This window comes from Penicillium cosmopolitanum (genome assembly GCF_028827165.1).
Source record: "Penicillium cosmopolitanum strain IBT 29677 chromosome Unknown utg000012l:1.0-3308103.0:1.0-3310761.0, whole genome shotgun sequence".
NCBI lineage: Eukaryota > Fungi > Ascomycota > Eurotiomycetes > Eurotiales > Aspergillaceae > Penicillium > Penicillium cosmopolitanum.
In genome coordinates, this window is record NW_026622682.1 from 3,208,833 (window position 1) to 3,232,706 (window position 23,874).

General features: G+C 46.2%; 7 protein-coding genes across 7 annotated transcripts; 3 read left to right on the plus strand and 4 right to left on the minus strand.

Annotated features, from left to right (window-relative positions):
• Nucleotides 1-2,270: 2,270 nt before the first annotated feature.
• N7509_013967 (questin oxidase family protein) lies at nucleotides 2,271-3,786 on the plus strand (the record flags this gene model as incomplete). The annotated part of the gene is made up of 4 exons (XM_056638604.1): nucleotides 2,271-2,477; nucleotides 2,525-2,712; nucleotides 2,787-2,914; nucleotides 3,017-3,786. 4 exons carry the CDS (start codon nucleotides 2,271-2,273, stop codon nucleotides 3,784-3,786), a joined length of 1,293 nt encoding a protein of 430 aa, XP_056482111.1.
• Nucleotides 3,787-5,073: 1,287 nt separating this feature from the next.
• N7509_013968 (uncharacterized protein) lies at nucleotides 5,074-5,618 on the plus strand (the record flags this gene model as incomplete). Its single annotated transcript, XM_056638605.1, has 2 exons — nucleotides 5,074-5,505; nucleotides 5,571-5,618. 2 exons carry the CDS (start codon nucleotides 5,074-5,076, stop codon nucleotides 5,616-5,618), a joined length of 480 nt encoding a protein of 159 aa, XP_056482112.1.
• Nucleotides 5,619-6,282: 664 nt separating this feature from the next.
• On the minus strand, nucleotides 6,283-7,160 carry N7509_013969 (uncharacterized protein). The gene is made up of 5 exons (XM_056638606.1): nucleotides 7,129-7,160; nucleotides 6,973-7,058; nucleotides 6,726-6,877; nucleotides 6,554-6,636; nucleotides 6,283-6,430 (listed from the first exon to the last, which is right to left on the minus strand). The coding sequence occupies exons 2-5, from the start codon at nucleotides 6,990-6,992 to the stop codon at nucleotides 6,296-6,298; spliced, it is 390 nt and encodes a 129-aa protein (XP_056482113.1). The 5' UTR covers nucleotides 6,993-7,058; nucleotides 7,129-7,160; the 3' UTR covers nucleotides 6,283-6,295.
• Nucleotides 7,161-7,526: 366 nt separating this feature from the next.
• N7509_013970 (uncharacterized protein) lies at nucleotides 7,527-12,629 on the minus strand (the record flags this gene model as incomplete). Its single annotated transcript, XM_056638607.1, has 1 exon — nucleotides 7,527-12,629. One exon carries the CDS (start codon nucleotides 12,627-12,629, stop codon nucleotides 7,527-7,529), a length of 5,103 nt encoding a protein of 1,700 aa, XP_056482114.1.
• Nucleotides 12,630-13,327: 698 nt separating this feature from the next.
• N7509_013971 (uncharacterized protein) lies at nucleotides 13,328-13,638 on the minus strand (the record flags this gene model as incomplete). Its single annotated transcript, XM_056638608.1, has 2 exons — nucleotides 13,328-13,503; nucleotides 13,593-13,638. The coding sequence occupies 2 exons, from the start codon at nucleotides 13,636-13,638 to the stop codon at nucleotides 13,328-13,330; spliced, it is 222 nt and encodes a 73-aa protein (XP_056482115.1).
• A 798-nt stretch (nucleotides 13,639-14,436) lies between these two features.
• On the minus strand, nucleotides 14,437-15,243 carry N7509_013972 (putative oxidoreductase, short-chain dehydrogenase/reductase family; the record flags this gene model as incomplete). The annotated part of the gene is made up of 2 exons (XM_056638609.1): nucleotides 14,437-14,824; nucleotides 14,881-15,243. The coding sequence occupies 2 exons, from the start codon at nucleotides 15,241-15,243 to the stop codon at nucleotides 14,450-14,452; spliced, it is 738 nt and encodes a 245-aa protein (XP_056482116.1). The 3' UTR covers nucleotides 14,437-14,449.
• Nucleotides 15,244-16,435: 1,192 nt separating this feature from the next.
• Nucleotides 16,436-17,446, plus strand: N7509_013973 (NAD(P)-dependent alcohol dehydrogenase; the record flags this gene model as incomplete). Its single annotated transcript, XM_056638610.1, has 1 exon — nucleotides 16,436-17,446. The coding sequence occupies one exon, from the start codon at nucleotides 16,436-16,438 to the stop codon at nucleotides 17,444-17,446; it is 1,011 nt and encodes a 336-aa protein (XP_056482117.1).
• Nucleotides 17,447-23,874: the final 6,428 nt, after the last annotated feature.

Here is a 23,874-nt window from a genome sequence, read left to right on the forward strand (position 1 = left end):
TGAGGACTCACGATGGCCACTAGTAAATATTATTATCAAACGGCCACCCGATCATCCTCCAATAGGACGAATGCGTCGCAAGATCAATGCGTGTATAGGATCGCTGTGCAAAAAACGCAAACCCAAATATCACTCCGGTGGTATGCAACGGACGCTCCCACCGCCTCCAAAGATAGGTAATAGAACAAGATAGATTCAAGGCTATTATTGCGAATTCGGAGAAAAACGTTTCCTCATGTTCGGGACCATCATATTTGGATCCATGCTGCGATGCAGATGTTGGGGATTGAGAATGTTGGGTTGTGCGGAGGACTGGGGATGGGATTGGGTGGAGAGGATTTGTTCGACTGTGGCGCGAATGTCGTTAGGCTCAACACCGCTGCGGACTGTCTGAATAAAATTCTGTATCGAAGCAGGTTCCCAGTTTCGCAATAGCGCAATTACAAACTTTCCAGGGCGAAAGAATTTGGCAAAATCGGGAAGAAGGGCATCGAACTTGAAGACAGCTACCTTTCGCTAATTAGCATAATGGACACTCAGAATAGGTAATCATCAATCTCTTCCGGTACATATGTAAACCCATTGCTGGTTGAGATCTTCTCAAACTCCTTGCCCCTTATCGCAGTCAACGTCTTGTCAGCTAATTGAATGGATGACGCGAGGCACCCCTGCGCCTGAAGGGGAGACATTGCTTTCCGTCGTTGTCTTTGCCCTCCTTGCAAACTCATCCTGGCCTTATTTCCCAGTTCGGATAGAATATTTGCTTGTCAGAGTCTGTCTGTGGTAGCCCTAGGGAGGTCTTGAGCACAAATCGTTTGGGTTGATGTGTCTTCCGAGCCTGGCGTTTCCATGCTGATAATACCAATGAGTAAACTGCGTGATGTGCTGAACTTCAAATGTCTTACGCATTAGGACATGCAGAACCTTTCCCATGGCATTTTGCTCATAAAACCCCGCTTGATTGTGAGACAAACGACATTGATCATGAGCTTTGCGCAGGAACTCCGTCTCAGGCCAGAATTGAGTCGGCTGGGGAGGAAGGGACTCGAGGAGTCTTGCCATTGATGATTCAAGCAGCCCTTTTCTGGATTGACCGAAATCCCGGTATTAATGGCATAAATGATGTTCAAAAGGTGAACCAATTTCTGCCTTTTTTGTCTCATCAAAGGGATTCCTTACATCTACTATATATATGCATATATACGTTTACACACTTGAATCTTACAGGAAACTCCTAAGGATAATTTTCGAGGCCCAAAGAGGGTCCCAATCTCTTTGTGTTGTAGCGTGAGTTTGTGTCCCCCAGCTCGATTTGCCCGCTTTAGCACAGACCCGCATGTTTTTCAAGCTTCCGTGGCTGACTTGATATCAGGACTTGCTAAAAGTGTATAGACTAGTATGCATTCAGGGAGAATGGGTCAAGCGGAACCAATTTAGGATAAGAAATCAATTGATTCTTGAGATCGTTTAAGCGATTTCAGTGAGTTTTATAATTGAGGTACGTGTTATGACACCATACTTACGATCCCATGCGAATAGTTACCAAGTGGAATCGGGTGAACGATGAATAAGCCTATCCAGAAGGCTCCTAGTGGTAAGTTACCACTCCATGCGCTGACACTTGATAATGCCACATGTCGGCCTTTCGGAGCGCCGAGTTCCAGCTGACCGAAGCCCCTCTCACAAGCCCACAGATTCGGTGACCAATGCATCTACCGCATCGGTCCTGAACCGTTGGAGTGTGTAGACAAAACAAGCAGGATCCTCTCTGCTTTATGTTTCATGCGAACGTCATACTTTGGCGGTGTATTCGAGTGAGGGTAAATTTCGAGGCTATCAATATCTCCCCACCCTTGCCAGCTAACAGTTTACCACCAAGGCCCGGAGGCAGTCCATAGATTCAGAGACCGAACGGCCGATGTGCCGAATAATTTATCTTGCGCTGATTTTCAACCGACTGATCGACGAAAAATATAGCTGAATAGCATGACCCCCAAACCTAAAGATGTAGTCTAGGTTGAGTACTTGTTCGGGTGATGGTACTGAACCCGCTGATTCCGACGTTTTGCTTTGCGATAGGGAGATTATCACCGGTAATAATATATCTGCCACTAGAAAGCAAGTATCAGAGCACTGTGTAACTTGCTTTCACCAGACTAGACTTGAGACATATAAATCAGGTTTGCAAACAATCCTCAAAGTTCAATAGTAGCATCCGTCTTTCATCTGACTCTTCCACACCGATCCCCTTGAAGAAAAGGAAACTTAAAATGTCTTCGATCAGCATTCATATCAAGTCAACCATTCGTCTCCCTAAGGCGTCCAACATTCGGACTTTGAGTCCTGTACCTGTTTACGACGTAATCAATTTCTCCGATGCCCGAACTGAAAAGCTCGGGGAATTGCTTGCAAAAGGCCATGATACCGTGGCTCCGCTCCGAAATCCCAAATTGATTCTTCATAGCCATCTGCCACATGTATGCGCAGATTCTTACTTCATGAATACCCTATTATTGCCGTATAGCAATGGACACTGTACTTACAAATTCAACAACAGTTCCTTGGTTCCGCGTATGCCCTCGGTGCGGACAAAGATCAGTTAGTCCGCAGTTACGAACATGAAATTACTCAGTTGGTGCCAATTGGCCGAGGTTTTATCCGTGGCGACGCAATTTTTAGGGATAATTGGAGAGATTTTCTAGCTCAGAAAGAGTAAGCCGATGCCAGCGAAGCGAATGCTCCTACTACAGCCTCTGTTCGCCCCAGCTAACGTGGGATGTCGGCAGGTACACCGTTGCCTATGTTGACTTCTTTGACGGTCAAGTCAAGGGACGTGAGGGTGCCTGGATAAAGGTTCTGGAAGAATACTTGTATTCGGGCGCTGAACCTTTGATCAATGGGTTTACTGGAGGCCGTAAGTTTCTCAACTACCTGCAACGCACCGTGGCTACCGCAGGATATGACCGGACAGCTGACGAAGAATAATATAAAGTCGGCCACCCCTTTATACATTTAGCATATGCATACGAATTCGCCAGCCCGCAGGTAGCAACCCAAGCCCTCAGTCAGGGGTGCACTGAATATAATCCATTACATACCCTACTTGACTACCCATCCGTGGACAACTCAACGTACAAAACCACCTCGCTGTCTGAAGTGATCGAGCGTGTCCGGAAGGACTCGTACTTTGACTCGGATCTCTTGGAGCCTGGGATACTTAACCTTGATATTCTTACGCAGCGGCAACACCTTGACGTCGTACGGAAGCACTGGAATTCTTGGCAAGTGGTTGACCCTATACGCCAATTTGAGGAGTGCTGCGACCTAGCAGTTCATATTGCACTCATTAATGGCGACATGGAAAGATCTTTCGATTTTTATAACGCTCATATACTGACGGTTGCGCACGCACTTCGTGTCCTATGGACTTATCTCCCGCCCAAGCATCTGGCGACCGTCTTAAAGCAGTACGTACTCTTTGTGATCTTGACGTATGTGTCGCAGCTACGACCGGATTTCGGAATTGAGGTTTTGGAGGAAGTTACACTAGATGGGCGGGGCTGGGACTGGGTTATTAATACCGCGCTGGATAGCAAGTGGGCACTCGATGTGCACTTTTTCAAAGTCGTGCGAGCTCCAAAGGTGTTTGAGGAGACATTTGGCCGGAAAGAGGATATATATTTGAAAGCAGCCATTAAATATGTAACTGAATTCCGTGGTTGGGAGGGATATGGTCCAGGTATTGAGGGTTTCGTACCTAGTCGTGATGGATGGATGCCGGAATAAGGGACGCTAAGTCGTTATGACTGGTGAAGATCGTTGAAATCTAGATTTACTTTGCGAATGCCTTCTCTACTGTAGCTGCTGTTCCATCTCTAGCTGTTTGTATATTGGCTTCAGTAGTAGCAGCCTTGAGTTCATACATGAAATTTTGCGCCTCGCTCAGAAGTGGGAAATCATACAGCTGTGACATGCAGCTGAGCCTAATCAACTTTTTCTCCTCGACACACGTCATGCATACGTAGAAGAATTTGGCCGTCCTTATTCGCAGTCACTTCTTGCTCATTTAGTAGGGTACAAAGGAGTAAATGGGACGACAATGCCTTCCTTCAAAGTCTCCCAGACCAACGATGAGACTATTGACCGGTAGGAAAGGAGCTGAACAGCGCGACTCTCTAAAATGCACTTATTATGAGCGTTCATTCCTTGCGCACCAAGCATCTCACGAGGCATGAGCGTTCTCGTCTAACATTTCCGTCTAACATTTCCCCCAGTCGCCACAGTTACCCACATCTGCTGAATCAAGCCAGTTGAATCAAGCAGAGCTCGTGGTGGGTAGGGCGAGCTGCGTCAGGAGCGGGACGTACAGACACATCGTTGGACAAGTTTCTTTGGCACTAGTTGCGCTCGGCCAGCAGTTTGCTCCGCGGACAAAAATGAGCGAAATTGTTTCGTGAATGAGTGATACTTACTTGTTGGTAGTTTGACTTTATGCTGGGAAGTTATTGATGGGTTCCAGGCTGACTGTAATATTGTAAATTAGCGGGTTCATATTATGGTAACCAAGTGCCCAAGTTCCCAGGATTACTAAAGATTGGCCCTCGGCCACATGTGGCCCCGAGCCGCGGGCTTCAACGACGAGTTAGTGGCCGACGGGAACCTTCGACGCGTATTTCCCTAAGACGCCTCTTACATACTTATATTTGCTTCTTGCATCTCCTCGAACCATTTTGGTTTTTGATCTACCATTCATGCTTGGAGCTGACTAGCCTCATCATGGCACCGAACGAGCTACGCAATAATGTCTCCCGAGTCAAGAAGCCTTCCCCCGCGGGCAAAGGCTTATTTTTGTGTCTCCGTATGGCAGATTTGCTGTGGCAATAGAACTTGCTTTATCGGGGCTGGGGTACACGTCTGATTGAGAAGCTCGGCGGTCATCCTGTGCATTCATCGCAACTACTTTACCGTGCAGCGATCTCCGGCCTACAACCCTATTATATGTTGGTCAGTCTCCTAGCTCTGGGTAGCAGCCTTAAGCAGATAGTGCACATTGTCTTTTTCTCTGAACAGGCTATGGACGTGGGCTCTGGCATCGCTGTTGCTTGCTTTAATACAGTTTTCAACACTGTGAATACCCTCCTGTCGCTCTGGACGTTGACCTCATTGGCTGCGTCCGTTCCCAATTCGAACAGCCTGCTTGATACACTGTCAGTTCCTTTGATTGCTGTCGGAGTGGGGGCATACTCTCTTGGCCTGCTACTTGAAGCGATATCGGAATTCCAGCGCAAGACGTTCAAACAGGACCCTAAGAACCAAGGAAAGCCCTACGGCGGTGGCCTGTTCTCACTCGCCACTAACATCAATTATGGAGCCTACACAATCTGGCGAACTGGATATGCTTTGACTTGCGGTGGCATTGCCTTCGGTGCAATGACCTTCACCTTCTTTTTTCACGATTTCGCCTCTCGTGGCGTCCCTGTGTTAGACCAGTACATGAGCGAGAGAGTAAGTCTGTTTCTTGCTAGTTAACAAATCTTTTCATGGTCTCTAACGCAGTAATCGCCATATAGTACGGTGACGCCAACGAGAGATCAAAAACCGTGTTCGGTACTCTTTGATCCCGGGCATCTATTAAGGTTATTGCATACATGTTGAAGCCCGAGGCATGCCACTGCTCGCAGCGGATATCCGCTCAAGTCAGCCTGTGCCGGCGCCTGAAGCCCACTACACCATGATCAGGCCAGAGATAGGCCTCTGGCCTGCACAATCCTGCTATTGTCTGGACAGAAAACGGTGATACTAAAGATTAAGTTTGCTATTACGCTAGTGATATCTTGGTGACCTTTATGTGTGGGTGGGTATAACATGACTGTTTTCGAGCAACAATTTATGACGACGTAAAAGACCGGGTCAGTCGAGTGGGACCGTCTTGGAAGCATTTCTTGCCGCGGTTGAATTCAGTGTCCGTCGGCTAGGGACCTACGTTGACGTGCCACAGATCCAAAAGTGGAGATAATGAAGGCACTGAATGACGTTGTGGACAGCGGCCAAGTGCGATACATCGGCGCTAGCTTGCCTAATTCCTCGTCCAATCTGCCCTCCGCGACATCAAAGCAAATCCCAAGCGGGCTAGGCATGGCGCAGAAAGCGCTTTAGTAAAATTGATTGGGTCTGTAAACCCCAAAGAATATGAAGTCTTACATTGTGATTTTAAAGATAACACGGAGTAGAGTAGTACATTTGCTTAGTAAATCAGAGTCAAGAAAGACTCACATATTACTGCAACTGTAGATCATCAATTACCGCTATTCCTCATCATCTCCACAACCCTCCCAAATGCCTGTTGCCGCTGCTGCTCCCAGCCATTGAATGCAATTTTCGAAAAACCGACTGGGATCTGGTCGTCGCCGGCGATGAGCTTCTGCATGGTCTATACGCAGCGAATAGTATTGAATCAGTCAACAATATACCGATAGCACGGAAATCAAAGTTTCCAGGTAAAATAGGAGTCTCGCTTGAATTTAGACGAAAGAAAACCAAGGGGCTTGCTTACCTCATCTGCGAACTCGTCCACAGAAATCCCCTCCGGTCGGTTTTTGGTCATGTCGGGTTGGTGGTTAGCGTCATGAAGTTCGGCTATAAAAACAGTATCAGCGAATTTGTGGGCAGAGTAAAGGGAAAATAATAGCCATTAGTAGAAAAGAAAGGTATGAAGGAGGCCTTACTTTCCACCAAAGGAGGAAATATCTCAACCACTTTGACCCTAGTTTCCTTCAGCTGTTCCCGTAAACAAAGAATCCAGTGGTGAAGGGCTGCCTTGCTGGCACAATAGTTAGAGCACCGAAGTATCGGGACCAGGGCGAGGTTTGATGATGTACTGCAAGATGAGACACCAATCTGTCAGTAGTGAAACAAATATAATATATGCTGCGCGAGTATGGTTCTCTTTCTTAGTCTCGCGCGTGCACTTACAAGATAAAAGATGTAGGCATATCCGACTTTTCTTGAAAGAAAGGGAGAAACCCCTTCGTCAGAGCAAGGTAGGAGGTGTAGTTGACCTAGGCAAGCCGAATTTATATCAGTCTGTGGTAGACGGCGGCAGAGAGATAGGCCTATTTGTCTGCTCACCGTAAGTTCCTCCTGAATGCGATCGATGTCAATCGTTTCTGTTGGTATCACCAGCTAGGTCCTGTGTACACAGTTAAGTGAACAGTTTATGCTTCTAAAGCAAAGGTTGATTGATTCGTGTATATGATAGATGTGTCTCCCGTCAAGGCCAAATACCCCTGAATCCATGCGGTGGGAGCCGCAGCTTAGCAAGATTACGTACAACATGTCTTTGCTTATTCTGACGGGAGGATATATCCCGACACTGGCAACTTTTCTTTTGTGCAAAGGCCCAGTGTCCCCAGTAGGAAATGAACGAACGAACAAAACGAATAAAGCGAACGAGCAAAAGCGAACGAACAAAAACGACTTCGATCATACTGTACCTTCCTTGCATCTGTAGGTCTCACGATAGCATCCTATTGTCTCTCCACCCATCCCTCAACTCGCACTCGTAAGGTGTTTGTGCTGATGAACTTCTCCAAGGCCTTGTTGGGGTCTGCTTTGGTCATTGCATCCGCTGGGTTGTCGCTCCCGTTGATCCACCTTATTTCCATTATCTCTCTTCGCTCGTATGACTGGCGAAGTGCCATGATGTCGATCATGAGGCGCTTCTCCTTGGTGGTTCCGAGTTTGACGAGGCATTCGTAGAGAGAGTATGAATCCGTGCATACAATGGTAGGGATCTTCTCAAAACCAAGTTGGTCCATGATCATCTTGATTGTTGTGCCGATTGCAATTGCCATGTCGACACCTCCCACCATCCCATAGATCTCCGATGCCAGGACGCTCCTGGTGACGCGTTTGCTCTTGGTTGAGCTCCAATGGATTAAGTTTCCGGTGATCTCAAATTCCTCATTCTTTGTGGACTCGTTTGCGAGGATGATCTCATATCCGATCTGGGAGCTGAAATCTTTGTTGTTTGCGAATGATCCATCGACGAATACGAAGAGCTTCGCAGTTGATAGGTCTATCGCGATGTATTTGATGCCCCTGTCCAGGTTCTTCATTTGCCACATGATGCGTTTGTTCAACGCGTTGACGTCGGCTTCCGTAGGATCCTGGTGTTGGGCGGCAACGGATAGGTCGAATGCAGCTTCCGGCTGGCAGATCGTTGCAATGTACGCCCCGCGAGCACGTTGTTCCATGTATACGTGCTTGAAATCCGTAGATTTGTGGTCGATGGGCTTGAGTCTCTTACCCTGCTCCTTCTGGCGTAACTCAACGGCAACGTCTCCATCATTTTGTGTCAGGACGCAGCCATTGAATATCAGCGGGCCCTCTGGAGATAGTGTATCCTTGGGCTTAGCGCTGAACTTTGCCTCCACTAATTCCTTTTCTTCAAGCTTGGCAAACTCGTCGGACCCTAAAATCAGAGTGTCATCGGTTTGCATTCCGACAACACCGAAAGCTCCTTTCGCTGTTGAGATCAACAAGCATGGGTCGTAAGTAGATGTGACCATCCCGAGCCTTTCCCGGTGGTGCTTGTGGTACGTTGCCCACCAATGGGTTCCGGCTTCAGGGATTCCGTATAACGGCTTCCGCACTACCATGATTGTGCCTGTCGGGAACTCGCTCTTGGTCTCCTTAGGGAGATGTGCCAGAATCAGTCGGTTCAATGAGGTCGTTGACTGGACATATGCCTGTGTAATGTCCCGGATCGACAGACTGATGCCCTTCTCTCTCAGTGACGGGGCCAGTGCAACGATAACTCGTTGGCTGGCTCGCTGGATGGTTGGGGATTGCGTGAGAATCATCCCCTTTCCTTCATCATTGTAGGCCTGGATAACAAGTCGTGACTTCTCGAAGGGCGCACCCGTAGCCTTGCCCTTGATCTCGTTGACTAGGCGCGAATTGAAGATGCGTATGCCAGCGTGCTTGATTGGGTTGTATTGTACGAAGTCGAACACGCCTCTCGCTATCAGTCCATCAATCTCCTCGTTCCGAGATTGATCGAATGGTAATCCTGGGGTCGTGATGACCCCTTCGCTCCTCAACTTGATAGACAGTTCCATGTCGGCTCGTTCCTTGTTTGTCATGAGCGCCATTGAGACATCCTGTTCTTCCAGGATAGTATTGATGAACTGATCCTCGAGATCTTGAGGATTAGCAGCATTCTGTCGAGTGCTCCGCCGCACGGTTACCTGCGGCTTCGGCTTGTTCTTCGATCCTGGCGGTCGTCCTCGGCCTCGCCGTTGGGTCTCAGTCGGTTTGTCGGGCTCTTCCGTGTTTTTCGCATCAACGGTTTTATCCTCTTGGTCACCGTCTTCCCTCACATGTCGTTGTCCTCTTTCCGCCTCTGGGCACTCTTCCCTGTAGTAGGGCTTGACAATGGTTGACCGGAAATTCGTAGGACCGTGTGGCATATCAACGGTGCAAGTCTCTCCATTCACCGCTAAGAGCTTGTATGGGCCCTTCCATCCACCTTTCTCGCGCCAGACTCGAACATCTGATTGTAATGGTAGGTTCAACGTAGTGATGATATTGGGCCCGTTGCGGATGGCAAGAGCATCATTCACCTGGCGTTCCGCATGTAGGCGACGGACCTCTTTGGTTGCAGCACGGATAGCCTCAGCTCTCTTGACTACCGAGGGTGATGGTGGATCCATTTCGGTCATTCTCGGGTATGCCCCAAAGACAAGCAATGTTGGAATAATTCCATCCGGTCCGGCTGAGTCGTTGACAGCTTTCACAGCCATCTGCAGAATCATTTCCCTGTCAATATTCTCGTCCTTGAGCTCTTCCTGAGAATTTCGTAGGCGCGGCGCAGTGGTGCATGGTATCGTTCCACTTTCCCCACGCTGTTGTGGGCTTCCAGCGGGGACCTCCTTGACCTTGATCGACATTGAAGATGCAAGCTGCTTGAACTCTGTAGATATGAAGTTCGTCCCCGCGTCGTGTACAACATAGTCCGGTGGTCCCTGGTAGGTATCGATCCAGCATGCACGAAGTGTGTCCCAAGAATTGCGTGCAGACATATCTCTCAGAAATCTCGCAGCGCCAAACGATGTGGCTGCATCGATGACTTGTAAAACGGGTTTTCCTTCGAGGTATAAGACGTCGACGATAACTGAGTAGTTGAATTCATAGTCATCTTTCAGGGTAAACTTGAATCGTCCTGGGGATTTACCTTTCATCTGGCAATGGTGGCAGAATTTCGTGAGATAGTCCACGCACTGTGAATTTACGTCGTGCCCAGCGCGTTGAAGGATTCGAGTTAATCTCCGCACTGATGGGTGTCCGAAACGTCGGTGGAGTTGTCGTAGTTCCGTTTCGGTAAGGTGGCTCCATGCTGCTATCTCCTCTAGATTGTGCAGCAACATCCATGGGTGTCCCCATTTACGTACGATGGGTACTCTCTTGTCTCCTCTCTCGAGCACGTTTTTCTTGTTTCGGAGCTCCACCCCCATAGCATCCATGTCCTTGAGGCAGAAGAGGAATGGTGTGTTCGTGGGTAGGATATGAAACGTAATGGTGCCAATCGGGGTATCGACATCAGCAGTCCCTAAAGAGGGTTTTGGATCCCCGTCTCCGAATTTGATCTTCTGTTCCGCAGCCCGAAATGTATTGAGCTTGACTTTGGGGTCAAGCTTGCATAATGCCCTGAATTGAGGTTCTCCAGCGGACGAAACCCCAGAGGCTCCAGTGTCTGGCATGATGCCTTGGAACGTGTCGGATGAATATCGGTTATCGAGTGTGAACACTTCCATAGCCTGCCCGTCGGCTTGTCGCTGCTGAAAAATGTCGTCCTTGGTGAAGAAGTGGTATACTGCCTGATCGTTCAGGATGGATATCATTCTTGTTCCATCGACTTCTCCGAGTTCAGTCACGAACCCCTCGTGCTCATCATCCTCAATAGTTATAGTTGCAAGCATCTGGGTAGGGTCATGACTATCGCTGTCGTCTAGCCCTTCGATCTTCTCCGTGCCTTCAAAGTCGCTGATGAACATTTGGAAGTCCTGTGGGGTGGCTGTCTGGCCCGTCGTGAAGTAGTGTTGCTGGCGGAAATTGTCGAGGGATCGTTTTCGTTCTTCTCCGGTATGATACTTCGACCAGCATCCTGGTCGTCCACAGACATGGCATCTCCCTTGGCGGGATCCTTGATTGCCCCGTGGACTTCCGCGGTAGCCTCCTCGCGGTCCTGATCCACGAAAGGGAGTGAGTTCACGGTTGCTCCCGTATCCATAGCTTCCTCTGCGCTGGTTGTAACCTCCACGGCTGTACCCGCGACCTCTCCCTCCGTATGTGCGGTCAGTCCAATGTTGATCATGCACGTCGTACTCCTCATGAGCTTGAAATTGCCCCGACTGTGATGAAAGAGTCGCATTGGCAACTGCTGATCGCAGTTCAGCTTGTACTCCTTCCAAGGTGCTCGCCGGCCTATATATAGAGAATTTGCATTCCTCGACACCTCTGCAGGCATTTATAGTTTGTTCCCGTAGGGTCGTCTCCGACCGGTGTTCTGGGGGCAATCCTGGCTGGATCTTCTCGAGTGTTTCGAACAGTATCTCGAGGCATTCCGAGCGCGACTTCTCCGGATTCTGTGCAATTATTCTCGGAAAGGTGGCCTCTCTCCATTCAGTGATAGATCTTTGACGGTTTTCTTCTGTGTCAAAGTGGGCCCTCATCATCTCTACCATTGTCGGAAAATCTTTTGCCTTCCCCTTGATCCTTGTGAAATAAAACTTCTCTGCTTTCCCTTTGAGCATAAGCGAGAACGCAATATGGAATTGATGTTCCCGTAGGCCGATCTTTTCACAGATGTCGTAGAACCTGACCAATTTCGTGTTGAGGTCGTCATACAGTCCTCCACCGTACTTGTCGTCCGTATTACTATATTGCCTCGTGATTGCTTCGACCATTCTCGGTAGCGGCATATCTTGGGTATTTTGTTGGGCTCTGTCGTAACTAGGTTGTTGCTGTATGTGGCTGCCCGTATAGGCTGTGTCGAGCGTTGTGGATCTGGCTTCTTCCCATCCATGGTCGGTTCGCTCGACGTGTGGTTTCGCAATACTAGGTTGTGGGGTTTGGAGATCTGGTGGGTTTACCGAAATAGCTCGTGCTGCTGGGGCATTTAGGTGGATAGTCGATGATTGGCCGCGTGCAGGGTTCCATCTGGAGTTGAAGTTATCTGGGTGCTCTTTCAGATGGGCCTCGATGTCTTCTTTAGTCCATTCGTGTTGAGTGTCCTCCTGGAGACAGTCATACAATCCCTTCGCGTATGATACCCCTATAGCTATCTTGATCCATACTCCATTGGTTGTCAAATGAAGTCGAAGCATCTTTAATGCGGTTTTGCTTGCCACCTTCAATGTGTCCAGAGTCCATCCATCGAATTCTTCGCGAAAATCGTTCCATAGGGCACGGTCGGTAATGCGCATCATGTTCCATGCCCGTAGTACACAAGTTATATGGCCGTTTAGTATTCCTTCCGTTTGGTTCTTTTCATCCAGTGTATCGACGGATTTCCCCCATGTCTTCTCCTCGATGGGATACGGGAGGTTGTCCGGGATTGGCAGCATGGCTGTTCAGGCGAGGGTAACAGTGGGTGGAATGGATCAACGAATTGAGTGTTAGGTTGCGTGTCGTGACGGTACTGCAAGTGTTTCCCGTTAACGCCTTGTTCGCGTGATGGACGCAGATCTTCGTTGCGGTTTCAACTGTAGATCTTTTGGAAATCCTCCGTGTCTCAAAGATACTGCATCCGTTTCCCAGTGAGATACTTTGATATCCTTTAGCACACCTTCCGCAATGAGGGTACTGCAACCGTTTCCCCGTTCCCTTGCGGTCAATGCCTCTTCCAGGTCGTGTAAACCGAGCTGTTCTGTGGTTGCAATCAACCACTGATCAGTGTTGGTATCACCAGCTAGGTCCTGTGTACACAGTTAAGTGAACAGTTTATGCTTCTAAAGCAAAGGTTGATTGATTCGTGTATATGATAGATGTGTCTCCCGTCAAGGCCAAATACCCCTGAATCCATGCGGTGGGAGCCGCAGCTTAGCAAGATTACGTACAACATGTCTTTGCTTATTCTGACGGGAGGATATATCCCGACAGTTTCAGGTTCGCTGAATATAGATCGTCGCTGAATGCCAGAGTTCAGGAAGACGCAGTCCAAGTCCGGGTGAGAAGCGGTGACACTGGCAAGCTCGAATTTCCTCTGGTCAGCATCTAATGCAAAATAACTCATACTACTCAAAGGTTCACAAATCAAATAGGCTTACTCGACCACGAACTGCTGGACTTCATCCAGATTGCATACATCAAACTGGATACCCGCGGCCCTGGCGGGGCCATGCTTCTGCACAAACAAATCAAGATTTTCCTTCCGACGACCAACCGCAATAACAAAACTGCCATTCTGGATTAATCGTTCCGCCAGCTTGTGACCGATTCCTTCAGAATAAGTTAGCTATTAGAGTATCGGATGAGCTTGCTTTCCAGAGAGCTAAGCACCGGTTTCTGCAATAAAAACCTCCACTTACCGGACGTGGCCCCCAGGATGATGATTTTCTTGTACGGAAAGGCCATGTTATACTTTGCAGGAGCAGACACGGGATTATTATAATGCACAAATGCAGGGGTGGTGTAGTATTTGTAGGAGCTACAAACGAGAATATTCGTTGAGTACGGAGATTGAGCAATCTGGCTTTTAATTAAGTCCGAGCGGAGATAAAATGACAAAATCAGCGACGACAAGCTGCAAAAGATTTGAAATAATGAGCGTATAAGCAGACTCCGCGCCGATTGCACCCTATCGGCTGTAACCTCTCCTGGGCATATTTCCATGACGCCGAGACATGTTCTTGAAGATCATATCATTACAGGCCCCACACCTGGCTAACTTGACAGTGCCGCATGTCGGGATTTCAGAGCGCCGAGCACCGACCACCGATGCGCCCCTCCTTCTAGTCCGCCTCACAAGCCCACAAATTTGGTGGTCAATTGATCTGCCGCATCGTTCCCGAATTATTGCAGTATGCAGACCAAACAAGCAGGACGTTGTGGACGTTCAGCTGTCCCGAGTTGTTGGAATAAATGCTTAATTGCTTGCCGTGCTGATATGCTAACACAGGGAACTGCTGATTTACTGCCATTGATTGAGATTCCTCAGCTGTGGTTGGCTGATAATAACACGTAGGTTGATGGATTATGGATTATCGGTAACGGACAACGTACGAAGAGGACAAAAATTAAGAGTAGTATCGTTCCTAGGCCACACAACATTGGTTAAAAGTGATTCTCAGAATACATTTTCTCTAGCAATAAACGCAAACTAATATCGTAGATTTTTCGCCCAGTGACCCGAAAAGCTCATGTCTGACAATGGGGGTTGGGTTAATCATGCCGAACCTCCATTCGCCTTCACCACCTGCCCAGTAATCCACCTGCTCTCATCCTTCCACAACAGACTCACCGCTCCAGCAATCTCATCTGGGTCCGCAATCCGCTTGAAAGGATTGTGGCTTGCAATCTTTTGTATGGTGTCCACACTATTGGTCTTATTGAAGAGCTCGGTCCTGGTTGCCCCAGGAGAAATAGCATTGACCCGAATGCCCTGCGTGGCAAGATCCTTGGCCATTATTCGTGTCATCTGATTCAAAGCAGCTTTCGTAGACACATAAAGTAGAAGTTCTGGAGGCGCGGAACCAGAGTCTGCAAGGTCGGTAGAGATGAAGATGATAGTGCTGCCCGGTTTCATGTACGGGACAGCTTCCTGTTAAAAATTAATCAAAATCTACTCCTCTTTAAAAGGGAAAAAGATCTATCCACCTTCGCAAGAAAACACGGTCCCTTAACGTTCACGGCAAATGCCCGATCGAAGTCTTCATCTGTGATACCTCGCAAGCCGCCTATGGGTACGAAGGCGGCGTTTGGAATAAGCACGTCAATCCTGCCGAATCGTGCCACAGTTTCCTTGACCAGACGGATAATTTCTGATGACTTGGAAATATCCGCCTGCACTGCAAGTGCACGTTCATTGCCAATTTGTGTCACAAGAGCCTCTGCCGCCAAAGAATCAGTCAAATAGTTGATCACCACTGACGCACCGTCCTTTGCAGCACACAGTGCGATGGCTTTGCCAATTCCTTTAGAGGCTCCGGCGACGACTATAACGAGGTCTGTGATGGACATCTTGGCTGAAAGACCGAGTGTAGGCGAATGTCAAGGAGTGATAGTGCGAGAGTATGCCGCAGGTTCAGGAAATAATTTCCGCTTTATAATCCTTGCGGACATTACTCTTTTGGCAGTGCGCCCGAGTCACTGCATTTGTTAGTGTGAGGATAATCTTCGAAGATTAACAATATGCCCCACCCCGCCCATCTAACAGTGGCACCACGGGCCGGAGGCAGACCGAACGACCGATGGACCGAGTCATTCACCGTGCCCTGGTTTTGCAACCTACCGATCGACATATAATCTAGCCGAATAGGATACCCCGCCAATTTAAAGATATGGCTAGGCTGACGAGTGCAGCTTGCCAAGCGAATTTCAGTTTTCCTCCGAGTAAGCAGAGCCAGAATCCGCTTAAACCCGTCCAAAACCCGAAATTACATGCTCCCTAAGTGAACATGTTGGGCCAGAAAAAAAAGAAGGACCGTTGCGCTATTTCTTCACTGGGGTTCGGCCTCCGATGTGCCAAGGCGGCTACTACAACGATACAGATCTACGTCTCTCACATTTCCCAGCACGGTCATCGGACGTTGGGCGTTGAGACCAAAGGCATAATTTACCTTTCGAGCTAGGAGAAGAAAACTTCGTCGGTGAATTTTGCATTTCCGCATATTAGGAGTTTATCCGAAAATCCCTCTTAATACAGGTATTATTGTCTTTCGCACTGGAACACGCGCGAGGGGCGCGCTGCTGCCTAAAAAGATGAAAAGATGAGGTAGGAAAGTACAAAGTCAAATTGGTGAGGTTTGATTGAACATTCAAAGTAAGTCGATTAAGATATGACTAGTTATTTAAATTATGTATTGTTGTAGAGTCACCTCTTCATCTCGCGGATTTTCCGCCTCTTTGGCATCTCTGGTTCTTATGAATCTGCTTATAAATATAGGCATCTTATTCTAGCCACTTCTATATACAGGCCACATCACCAAACCGCGGAACAGCCGGTTCATCATACCGCCTATTGTATGAGATGACCAATCTCGGGATCGGTGGGGAGCGATCGCCTTGACGTTCCGAGTGGTGCTAAGTTACTGTGGGTATATATATCGCGACGATGGATCTGAGAAATACCAGGTAAGGCAACCAACCTCTGCGTTCTGGATTTCCTATCTTGCTACTATTGCAATCTTTTCGAAATTCCTCGTAACCCACGATGGCGACAATGAAAGCATGGCAATTTCGGTCTTCAGGCGGCCCAGTCGAGAAGAACCTTTTCCTGCCCGATTCAGGAATTCCCAAACCGAAAACCACAGCCAACGAGGTACTTGTTGAGGTCTACAGCACGGCGCTCAATCCCATTGACTACAAGATTCTTGAACTTGGCCTCCTTACAAAGATGATATTCCGGTCACCTGTTACGCCTGGCTTGGATGTCTGTGGTCGTGTTGTTGAGATCGGTAGTCAGGTGGGTTCCTTTCGCATTGGCGATATCGTATACGGCTCATGCAATGGGGTTTTCGGGCATGGAGCTCTTGCCCAATTTGTTCCTGTCTCAAAAGATGCACTTGCGTTGGTACCGGATGGGTTCAAAGCCGACGACATGGTTTCCATCGCTACCGTTGGGATGACAACATACCAAGGCTTAAAACCACATGTCAAAGCAGGCGATAAAGTATTTATCAATGGTGGATCTGGAGGCACCGGTGTAGTGTCTATACAAATTGCGAAGGCGCTTGGATGTCACGTCACGACGTCTTGCTCCGCAGCCAATGTTGGACTGTGCAAGAGTCTAGGCGCGGATGAGGTTTTGGACTACCAATCGGCCGGAATAATCGAGCAATTAAATGAGAAGGGGCAAATTTTCGATCTGATCCTCGACAATGTAGGATCCCCGTCCAACTTGTACAGAGTGTCGCACGCATTCATTGTACCAGGCGGCAAGTTCATCCAAGTCGGCATGGGAATGAGTCTGAGCGCCATGAAACAGCTCATCGGCAACTTGATGCTCCCTGGCTTTCTTGGAGGCGGAAAAACAAAGTACCTATTTGTCATGGCAAAGGCTAATAGCGCCGACTTCGACCAGCTCGCGGCGTGGATGGAAGAAGGAAAGATACGTGCCGTCATTGACTCGACTTTCGACTTCAATGCCACGCCAAAAGCGTTTGAGAGGCTGAAAATGGGTAGAGCGAGAGGAAAGGTCGTGGTCCACGTGAAGGCGTCGTGAGGTAACTTGTGACGGATCTGAATTCAGAACTATGGATTATCGAAACGGCGGAATCGATGTTACATCTTTTGTGCGTGTGTGTATGTCTGTGTGTGGTTTTTTTACGTGAAACTGGGCATTCTGTGCGTTTCTGACATGACGTAGTCAACAAACGGAGTACGATATGATACAGCTCTATGCCCACCTAAAGAATTCAATGCATATATCTGACGGCATAGACTGCAAACCACGGCGAGCCATTGCGCTATCCAGGTTCACAGCGGCTCCAAACCTATATAGCGACAATTCCGGTTATTATACAATCCTCATTATCAGAGTTGAATGACAGTCTGCAATGAGCCTATAATGGTTTTATATCTTTCCTAGAAATTCTCAAGTTCGGAGGGTCAGGCTGGCAAAATAAGTCGGGATGAGTCGAAGCATAAGAATAAAGAGCGCGTTTCGTTTTAAAATATATAGGTGGCAATAGAAATAATATTTTAATTATCTCTCTCTTTTAATTAATAGTATTCTATACTAGTAGACATCGCCAGAACCTGTGTTAACCTAACCCAACCCAGCCCAAAATAGGTTTTAGGTCTAATTCTATAACCTATTGATGGGTTTAGGGTTGAGGCCCTTAACCCAAAACCTATATGGGAACCCACTGGGTCCCTATTTAAGTATAAACAGGACAAATATACTAAGCTTTAAATATGGTCTGTTTTAAGCCTGTTTTTAGGCCTCATATATAGTGTAAGATGGGAATGCTCGCTGGCAGTCTGTCAAGCAGACGGGTTGATCGCGAAGAGATAACACTACCACACTCGCAGAGTGCAGAAAGACGATAGGTAAAGCGTAACGCTATAGAGGATTAAAAGAACGAATAACAGAACCTTTCATAAACGGTATATCGATACTGTAACCTCAGCAGCCTTAGTAGAATATTTCTATAAAGGGGAACATATATGTTGAATTGATACTATAGAACGAAACTATTTATCCTCCTGAAACTAAACAGTGGCCTTGCTGCTAAGGCCCTAATTACATAACTCTGAGATACTGATGTTGAGACAGGAATCCCCGCTACAATAGGTATTTTTAGTTTTTTATTTAATATTAATATTATTTTATATTAATATATATATAGTACAGGTTAAAAAGATTAAAAATATTATATTTAAAAATAAAATAAATTACAGAGTTCTATAGTAAAGATAGTGGTATACCCTACTAGATTATATATATATCTTTACGAAAAGTCTTACTTTTTAATAACCTTTTTAATACTTAATATTTAGATCCAAAATTTTAAATATAAAATAATTAGTATTATATAAAGCTATATATACAATATTAAGATCTAAATCCTTCTAGAAAAAAAGATATAAAAAGATATAATATTAGTATTTGAATACACAACATAAAAATTATGCCAAAATGGGTCCAAATGGGTCGAAATGGGTTACCCATTTATAACCCACTGGGTTTTGGGTTGGGTTTTGGGTCGGCATGTTCAGCCCAAAATGGGTTATGGCGATGTCTAATTGTACCTATGGTTGGCCTGGATTGCCAAAAGGTACAGTACTACTGCTTGGATTGTGTAAATTGTTTATCTTAAAGACATGTGTTGATTATAATTAAATAACTTTAACTTAGTGGCACCCGCCCAAAAGAACTCAACGCTGAAGCTTTTTTTTGGTTTCTTTTATATGTACTCGGGCTGTGTTCTAGACTATAATCTATAATTTAACGGCTAGGTCTGCTGGGCCTCTTTAATAAGCTAACGTTCAGTGGCCCTTGACTTTTACAACTTAAAACTCTAAGTACAGTTCGTATTATTTTATCGATGACGATTGAGCGTATTCCTGTATTTATGGATTTTAGATGGTATTATTCCTAGACTTCTCCCGTCTCTTCTACAATGCTCCGCAATAGATGACTATTTAAGTAGAGGACTGAATCTAGAATGGGGAGGTTTACTGTCTGATTGTTAAAAGCGCCGGAAGAAGAGTTCCTAGTTATCTCTGACTTATCTGGCCACATAGAGACTAACGAAGCTCAATATGTAGTATATGGTTCCGCTAAAAAGAGATATGCTGTGTGTGATCCTCTATATAAGAAAGGCCCTTTGGCCTTGAGTATAATATAGGTAACGCAACTTATACTATTCTATATGATTTTCACCCTTTAGACTCCCTGATTGATAAATACTGACGAAATTCGAGTTAGAAAACCAGTATTATTTACTTGTTTGTAAAATAATAATAAATTCCAAAGATCCAAGTCAAAGCACGTATAGGGTTTTAGTAGTGCAGAATTAAGTTCTAAAACTATCGATCGATGCTACTGTCACCTATGGTATAACACTCTAATATCCTTAGAAATTTACCAGGATTCTATAACTGACCTTAAAGGCTCTTGGCCTTTCTGATAAGTACAGAAACGTAAGCCTTAGTTCCAGGGCAACCATGTAAGGCATTTCTTGCTGCTAAGGCTCATTAGACAGGCTCTTTATTAATTGTCACTCTAGTTTATAAGACTGTAACACTACTAACAAACTTTCATTGTACTTCAGGATACAAGAAGCACCAGTAACTGCCAAACAAATACTATGCTTAAACGTAGACCGGCAATGATACAATTCTACAATTTGAAACTCGGTGATAACCCGCAGAAGAGTAGATCAAGTAGATCCTTTATAGCCTAGAGAGGAAATAGCAAGGCTGTACAATGGTCCAGATATTATTCACAAGCCTAGACCTGATAGGCTATCACGCGTACGGATAGAACAGATCTCCGTCACTCGGGCCTACTACATAGGCTACCCTCACAGTTAAGGCTAGAGCAGTTGAAGAATTTAGAATATCACACAAATTTCTGGCGAAAAAGAGGTACGCTAAAAGTCGATCCATAGTGGTATTATCCTAGCTGCTCTTATAATAAAGTACCTTGTTTCCTCTGTTAGGTGGTAAGCGGCTGTGTCTTAGTATATATAGACTATAGAACGTTCTAGAAGCTATCTTCCCCTACATCAGCCTTTCCCCAATGACTATACTCTCTTCGAATCCACTACTTCCTCCTTCCCCAGCTCCATTTCGACCACCTGTCTAATAGCACTAACAGATAGCTTATAGAAATATATTCTAATTTTAGACAGACCAGATAGGTTAGCCTAAACATATTTTCTGGTTTCCAATAGAAGCTGAGAGACTGATTAACTTCCAGAAATAGCACGAGTCAGCATTATAGGCCCGATAATCTACAGTCCCGAAAGTCTATCTTTCAAGCATTGGCTTATCGCTACTAGTACCCACCGATTCTAGAGCCCAAAACTATTTTATGGATATACGAATAGAGCTTTACAAAATCTTATATTCCAACAGGCTGGAAAGATTGTGGTGAGTATGCCTTAATCTTCTGAGCTTTCCTTCGACTGTAGGGACAGAGCTAGAGCAAAAGCCTGTAGATAAGCTTTCTAAATTTGAAGCTTAAATCCCATTATCCATGAATAATCGCATTTGTACCCCGACCGAGCGTTTCTATGGATTATGCAAATGATTTTTCAAGATGGCTTTAGCGATCAGTGCTCGACAGTACTGCTCTTAGTTCCAAGGCCATTGTAAAACTAACTTCCTCTACTAGAGTCTAAGGCTACTTGCCTCAGGTACACGAGAACATACTACTGTTGAGTTGAATAGGAAAAAAAATTGCTTTACGTCAAACATAACTGGGGCTTGGATCGAAAATCAATAGTATAACTCAGCCTCTACACAATGTATTACTCTGCTTTCGACCCACCTATTCAATTGAGCCCATTCAGAGATCTGGAAATCCAACCAAGCATATTCTCTCGAGACCGATAAGAGTCTAGGTAGTCTGAGAAGTTCTCGAGGATTCCCCCAGCTACCATTTCATAATCTTATTGCGAGGACACGTATATCTTGGCTTCGTAAGAGCCTTTTATACGCAGCCCTTAGTATTTCACATGCCGGATGAGACACCATTGACATACTCTTAGATTAGAGAGACAATGATGAAGAATGTGTAGGCGGGTCGTTTTATTGAGCGTCTACGATAGGATTCTAATGCTTATTTTCTTTTAGCTTTAGGACTCCCTAGGTACTATTGTAATTCTAAGGAAGGGGTGATTGTTCATGTTTGTGAAAAGTACAAGAAGGTACGTATACAATCGGGCCGGCATTCCTGATTCTGCAGCTTCGTTTCTCAGCTGTACCAGCCTTCTATCATAGCCATATGCACCAAGACTTGTTTATTGAAATGTTTAGCACGGTTGCTTTGACACCACCACAAAAACCCGTGCTGCTCAAATGCCAGTAGACTGCTGCTGGAATGGACGTTTTGTTCACTGGTATCTCAGCTTCTTGGCTGCACAGACACGATGTACATAGTCCCAAATTCAGAATGACGATTATTTTTTCTCCAGGCTGGTAATAGATTGGTACTGGCGCTGCGCGGCCTTTGAAAAAAGGCCAGCCTGTAATGAGCGAAGGATAGAAGGTATTTCGTACCTGGTCTCGAGATTTTGGTCTCAGTTGATTCATTGCTGTCACCGGTATGGCTAGGCTCGGCTATTACGATTGTTTGAAACCATTTGTCGATGTTCCTCTGAGCAAGAGTTTTGTGTTTGGAAGAGTCGCCGGTGAACCGATACTGCCCACCAAGCAGCGAACGGTTCCTGATTGTTTTTGATTGCCTGGAAGTTCTGGAGATCTGGCACCAGTGCGACTGCGCTTCCGGAGAATATGGTACTTTTTCCCTCGTAGAGATTCAACGCCTGGATTCGCTCGATATTGTTCATAATATGCGTCGGAGCGAGCTTTCCACGATAGCGCGCGATGAGCATATAAGCCAGGGGAGAAGATTTTCCTCTTCCTATTCTAGCCAGCCTATTGCACTACGTGGGGATATGGTGATACTCGGGCAAGTGGCAGCAGTGGTAAGGAATGGGTGAAAATAATAGCAGAAAGTGAACTCGCTGATGTAGGTTTGTTGAGTTTAAAAGATTCTTTTAATACTCAGTTAACTACGGAAGATATTACCGTTGCATCGAAAAATGGTCATTGTGTGATTATAAGCTATAGCTTAGTCTAGTGCGCTAGTCTTAGACTCTTACTATTCTCACTGATCTATGTTTTGAAGACTAAAAAGCCCTCGATTTGTTGATGTACGTTTGGAAAGGTTCCCGTCGAGAATTAACCTGACGTTGAAATGAACATAGCGATAGGAGCCTCTCTATTTGTTGAAGATTACCTATGATCTCAACACTGCGTTGAAAGGCATCCTTTTCAAGGTTGTATTATTGTTTATTTGTTTAAAAGTCGTTTGCCTTTCGGTTCATCGTTTTCAAGATTGATCTGGATCCGCTAATACTTTTGCGATATAAACAGATAAGCCGATTTTCAACGTTACTTCGACGGACAATGTGAAAGGTCATGGGAAAAATGTAATGGTCTAACGGTGGAAAATTTTAATACTGTTTCTTGATTATATTGGCTGAAATCTATTCCAAACTGAGTCCCAAATGCGGTAAGTATGGATGGAAGATAAGTTAGTGGACCTTCCAACCATTGAATGCAAGCAAGGGAACCGCCCCGTTCCCGGTTCTGCGACCCAACTCTTTATAAAAGGTTATGCATTTTCTTCTTTTAATTCGGACGAAAAGTTTGTAAGACATTCCTGACCATATCGCGACTCTGACAATACGAGACTTCTGTTCTAAAGTTCTTTCTTCCCACGATCAAAACTACGACAAGGGCAATTTTAGTTACGGTGTTCCGCTAGTTTCGGCCTCGAGGAAAGCACTGATCGCAACGCAACGACCTCTAGCTTTGATTTTACGATTTGACATCTATATTGGAAATGGCATCCTGAATCCTACACTCGCTACCTCCGAAATGATCCCTGCTATGAATGATTGCTAATTCCGGGTTGGCTATAACCCTACCGGCACCTGTCCTGCAAGCTGATCAGGTAAGTGATTTGTCTCAATCGGGAACAACGGATGATCTACAATGCGTATGTGCTATTAAATAGGTCGTCGATTCTAACCATTGCTACACTGGCACGGAGAGTGATGAATGAGATATTTTGGCCCACACGGGGCACCCGCGGTCTAAGTACTAGAGATATAGGCCTCGTTGTGAGGGCTTACAGCTCCGTGAGGGCCGCAGGTGGGCCCCTATCACCAGTGTCCAGACCACAGGTGTTCCGTGGTACTCCTTATATTCATAGGGGGGGCAACGTGAGTATGCGGTAGCATACATGGTATATACATGAGAAGGGTCCGCGGTGGGCGGGAAGAAACCGTCGCGGAGGGAGCCCGTCTGTCCCTCGAAACGACGATGTTCTTTTCGAGGGAGGGGATGTCCGGACGATATATGTGCGATGTGATAGATCTAGCACGCAATATCGAAGGCTCGACAGGC

What these genes read in the sequence shown, in the direction of transcription:
- N7509_013969 (XM_056638606.1), bottom strand. Translation starts at nt 6,992, where the DNA reads ATGCCTACATCTTTTATCTT. An exon ending in ATGCCTACATCTTTTATCTT is followed by an intron (nt 6,878 to 6,972) that starts GTAAGTGCACGC and finishes CTCATCTTGCAG; the next exon opens with TACATCATCAAACCTCGCCC. An exon ending in TGGACGAGTTCGCAGATGAG is followed by an intron (nt 6,431 to 6,553) that starts GTAAGCAAGCCC and finishes CGCTGCGTATAG; the next exon opens with ACCATGCAGAAGCTCATCGC.